The sequence below is a fragment of the Arachis ipaensis genome, chromosome B9 (assembly GCF_059453495.1).
Source record: "Arachis ipaensis isolate K30076 ecotype BB chromosome B9, ASM5945349v1, whole genome shotgun sequence".
NCBI lineage: Eukaryota > Viridiplantae > Streptophyta > Magnoliopsida > Fabales > Fabaceae > Arachis > Arachis ipaensis.
Window position 1 is genome coordinate 101,081,163 of NC_142444.1, and position 5,105 is coordinate 101,086,267.

At 33.6% G+C, this 5,105-nt stretch overlaps 1 protein-coding gene across 1 annotated transcript; it reads right to left on the reverse strand.

Moving 5' to 3' along the window:
• LOC107616995 (uncharacterized) lies at window positions 1–1,537 on the reverse strand. Its single transcript, XM_016318835.3, has 3 exons — window positions 1,445–1,537; window positions 1,020–1,370; window positions 1–81 (listed from the first exon to the last, which is right to left on the reverse strand). The coding sequence occupies exons 2-3, from the start codon at window positions 1,335–1,337 to the stop codon at window positions 1–3; spliced, it is 399 nt and encodes a 132-aa protein (XP_016174321.1). The 5' UTR covers window positions 1,338–1,370; window positions 1,445–1,537.
• Window positions 1,538–5,105: the final 3,568 nt, after the last annotated feature.

Consider the following 5,105-nt stretch of genomic DNA (forward strand, 5'->3'; position numbering starts at 1 on the left):
TCATGCTTCCTTGTTGCTTGCTCCAGAAGACCTACTTCCTAACTCTTTTGGTGATGAAATCTCAGTCTCCTGATCCAATCCCTACAACAAAAATATAACTATTATGAGCAAAAGAAATGCAAGAAAAAGGCATATATTTATATACATTTATCATGTCTAATTACATAGCATTGATACAATAATGAGTAAATTTTTTCTAACTAACATTGAAACATTGAGTGCTTCAATCTTGATTCTTGTATTGAATGAGTAAATAGTTCACATGCACTTGTACAGGGCATAACTCTGCCAAATGGTTAGGTGACATGGAAAATACAAGATTCTGCTTTTGACCAATTATATCAACTACTCATAAGAATAATCCTACTAGAATTATTCAATCCCTTTAATATTCGAACCTTGAGCCTTTTTCTTACAATAACAACCATTTAGATAAAATAATATAGTTTACATGTGTGTGTAAGATAGAGTGAGCAATCCAGTGGGCTACGCAGTAAGTAGAAAAACAATTGGAGGATGCCAACTGTAAATGGTTTGGATCTTCTTATAATACTTAACAGTAAACCCTTCAAACCTCTTTTAGACATACAATATTATTTATGAATTATGATATCTGTATATCTTTTCTTTTAGCATTGGTTTAACGTTATTTTAGATTTTGTTCATAAACAAGATTTGCTGACTAAATTAGTTATTTTAACACTAAGAGATTGGCTTTAGTAAATTATTTTAACTTGCTCCAGGGACTGTGATTATAGAAGGCACCAGAAAAGAAGAGTTGAGAAATTGGAATTAACAAAGTAATGGTGCCAACTGTAAACTATGTATCTATAATTCTATATATAATTTTAGGAAATAGTACTCAAGAGAGGACCTTTTTCTAAATTCAATTAGAGTCACGTTCTGACTTGCTTAGGGGTCTTCCTGTACGCAACTCATTATTACTATCACTCTAGCATAAGCTAGCACTACTACTAATTATATTAATAATAGGAATCATAAGCAGAATATGAATGTACCTGTGAAACTTGTTGAGTAGGGAACATTCCAGCCAATTGTATTAGAATTTTACCTCCTTCCTTAGAAGCAATATAGGAGACTAGCACTTGCAATTGCGCTTTAACGGTATCCAACTCTTCTTGCACATTTGGACCACAAGTAGATGATGTGCCAACATCATTTGAAGAACCTAAATTCATTTGACTAATTCTTGTAGTGTTGTTCTTGAAAGCAATTGTTGGAACAGCTCCCATACCTAAACATCGAACACGACCAGTGTGCTCTTTCCCAAAAACTACTCCAAGAGCATCAAGAGGAGAATTAACAGTTAATTCCATCGGTTGTTGGCTGCTATGTGCTTCAATCTTCTCCTACATATATAAAAAAAGAGAAAGAATAAAAAATAGTATTATCTTATAAAAAAGAAAGAAAAAGAAATACAAACAAGTTACTTATTACACTTTAGTCTTATCGTTATTTTTTTAACTTTTTCATTAACATAACTTCCATCTATTTTCTTGTGAGTGATGTCCCACATTTGAACCCTACTAACTTCTTTTCCCGTCTCTTCCATCTAGAATTTAAGAAAAGTAGACGATGCAGAGAAAAATATCAGAACAAATGAGAACTGCACTAAATATCAGGAGAAAAAACAAATACAAGAAAGAAAAGGAAAAGAAAATCCAACCACCAATATGAATCGGAGGAAAATAGAAAGTATAAACAAGTGAACTGTGCTAATAGAAACAAATTAATCAGATGCTGATTTGTGCATAATGTAGTGCCCTACTACCCCACCAAGTGGATGGGAAAGAAAACATCAAAACAATACCATATGCAACCATACATAATGGCCCTACAAAGCATGACAGTCAATAATACAAAGGGTCCCAATAAATAAAGATTCTGCAAAGAAATAGACAAACTGACATGGAATATCAATAAAAATTGCTAACTAACAATAATAAAAAAAAGTCCACAAATTGTGTGTAAATTCTGGTGTACAAGTAATTTCCTCATTGTGCAAAAGAAAAATACTCAGAAGGAATGAAACAACCCATGAATGGTTAAACACTTTAACTGAATATGGACCGGCATCTACTTCAAATTTTGACTTTTTGCTTAATTTTAATATCCATTATATTTAATATCCATTTTAAAATAGTTCATAACAGTTTAAATGAGAAGCACAACAAAGCAATTAGAAAAAATAGAGAGGAAAAAAAAGGTGGAAACAAATAACATCACATCAGCTTAATCAAGAACAGCTTAATAATAATAATAATAATAATAATAATAATAATAATAATAATAATAATAATAATAATCATTAAAAGTGAAGGTAACGTGAAACAATCACGAGTCAAAATGTCACCGACCCTCTTGAATGTCAAGCAACTACCCTAAATCACCATTTTTTAATATATATATATATATATATATATATATATTAATAAAAAAAACAGAGGAAACTTTCTCACAAAAGGAGCCAACTTTCAGAATCTGGGTTTCGGAAAGAGCTTTGTTTAAAAAGTTAGACCCTTTTGTTTTCCTTCAGAAAGCTAAAACCCTTTTCTCATGAATATAGAGTGAAGAAGAAGATGAAGATGACGAAGAAGAAGCTTACCTAATAAACGAGCTCCAACCACGCGAACAACAAAACAAGGTTTCTCATTAATCTTCTTTCATAATAATGCAGATATATAGCTGGAAGAAGGAAAAAAAAGGAAAAATAATTTTAAAAAAGAACAAAAAAAATGAACCACCAGTATTTATTATATCAAAAACAAAAGAATTAATTATATGAAGCTGTGTTGAACATCCCACTCATTTGAGTGTTAGTATTTAATAAGCACGAAAGTGTTGGCTCACCTGTTCTCGGGCTATATCTTCCTTCTACAGTTCTTGGTTCTTTTGGAGGGACAATAGGAGAATACTTTGTAAGTCTAGTGGAAGATCAGAAGGAAACAATTTCATAAGCTCATTGCTGGCAAAGTTTTGATAAGTGCATTTTCGGATAAGCGAGCGAAGGCATACCAAGACCTATCATGACCAACTCACCATCAGAACATACTACACAAACTGCAACATAATCACTCATATTTCAAAAACTCATGACAAAATTGAATAGCAAAATATATCAACTTCAGAAGAAAAAACACACAATTTGAATAACACCTTTACACTCTTTGAGTTGCTTCCTTTTGCTTGAGAAATAAAGAGAACCAAATAGAAGTAAGCAAAACAAAGCAAACATAGTTCAGCTATTGCCTCATAAACTAGTTCCCAAACTACAAAACAAAATGGTTCCAAGTGCCTAAGAAGTAAGTCCAAAATTAAAGAAACAGCTCAACTAGTGTCCAATACACATATCTTTGAAACCTCTTCACTTTCTTTCGGTCCCAATCGAAACAAAAATCACTGGAAGTTTATTCAATAAAGCATATATAGCATATATAGCATGGTTTATTCAAGGGTTTAGTTAATGCAAAAAACATTGAACAGAGTAAGGGCAGCAGAGCTAAACAACTACAGAGATTACTCATTTATAGCTTTGCTTAAAAGAACCAAAAAGGAACCAAAGAGGCAAATAGAGATGAGATTGGAGCAGTTTTTTCTGAGATCTAAGATCTGAGATCGGAGATCAGAGAAACACCTTAATAGAAGTAAGCAATAGAAGATCTGAGTTCAGAGAGAGAGAGAGAGAGAGAGAGAGAGAGAGAGAGAGAGAGAGAGAGAGGAGGGGGTAAAGTTAAGAAAGAAGACCTGAGATCATCGTCAATCACCCCTGCACCAATGTCAATCCAATGCTTCAACGGAAGACCCAAAAATCCCTAACAGAGCTGCAGAGAAACAAAAACCCCCAAAAATCAGCACCAAAAGCAATTTTGAAACCCTAACCCAAACAAAAACGAAGAAATCGGTGCCTTTTGGAATCGAAATGCTGAGGTCAGTAGCCACCAGAACCTTGCATCTCGCCGAAATCTTCGTCTCCACAGCACAAAAGAAAAAACAAAATAAAACAGCATTTCAATTTAACTTGAGAGAGAGAGGTACCTGGAGAGATCGTAACCGGCAGAGAGAGGAGAAGCCCTAGAAGGAAGAATGGCGTTGTCGGAGAGCTTCTTTACACGGAGGAGATGAGAGCGTCGTTTGTTCAGAGAGGAGAAGCCCTAGCTAGAAGGAAGAACGGCGTTGAATGAGCCAGGGATTACCATTTTTTTCTTTTTATATACGTGTGAAAACGGCGGTTCAAAACCGCCATAATCACCAGAACCGCCAAAATATATAAAACCAGTTATGGCAGCAGCAACAATTGCCATAATGTTTCGATAATATGGTGGTTCTTTAAAACCGCCTTAATCTCAATGTCATTTTAACCCTTTTTTTTGTAGTGATCTCTCTCAAATTCATCTTTCAATTCTTGTTTTGATTTCAATTCTCTTTATATTTTAGTGTTCTATTGTTTTAATCTTCTTAGTTTCTCTTGTTAATTTCTTGTTTTGCTCTCTTTTATGTTTATGAACAATTGTTGGATCTCAATTTCTTCTTATGCAATTTTATATTTCTATGTCTTTTGATGTTTACTTCACTTGCTATTGTTGATTTCTTGCTTGTGATAGTCATGGGTTTCATTAATTCTTGCATTTTGTGATGTTTACGTTTCTTGCACTCTAGGTGTTTGATAAAATGTTTACACTAGTTTTTGAGTAGTTTCCTTTACTCTTGGCCTAGGCTAAGGGAATTGAGTGACCTTGAGTCATTAGGTCTCATTGAATTGGTGATTTGAGAATCCTTAGTGGTCAATTTGATAACCATTGACTCTAGTCTACTACTAAGTTAATTAGTAGCTAGGTTAGGACTTATGGATTGATGTTGATCAAGCCATTTGACGTACTTCAAGCCTAGGAGTAGATATTACGTACTTAAGGCCTTTGGAAGTAGACTTAATGAGCTTGGTTCCTCATAATTGTGAATACATGGTTTGTTGATAAGGATGGTGATCTCAAATTTCCCATGTCTTAGCCAAGAGTTCTTTTCCCTTATTTTATTAGTTCTTGTTATTTTACTTTCTTGTCATTTATTTTCTTGCTAATTACTAAATC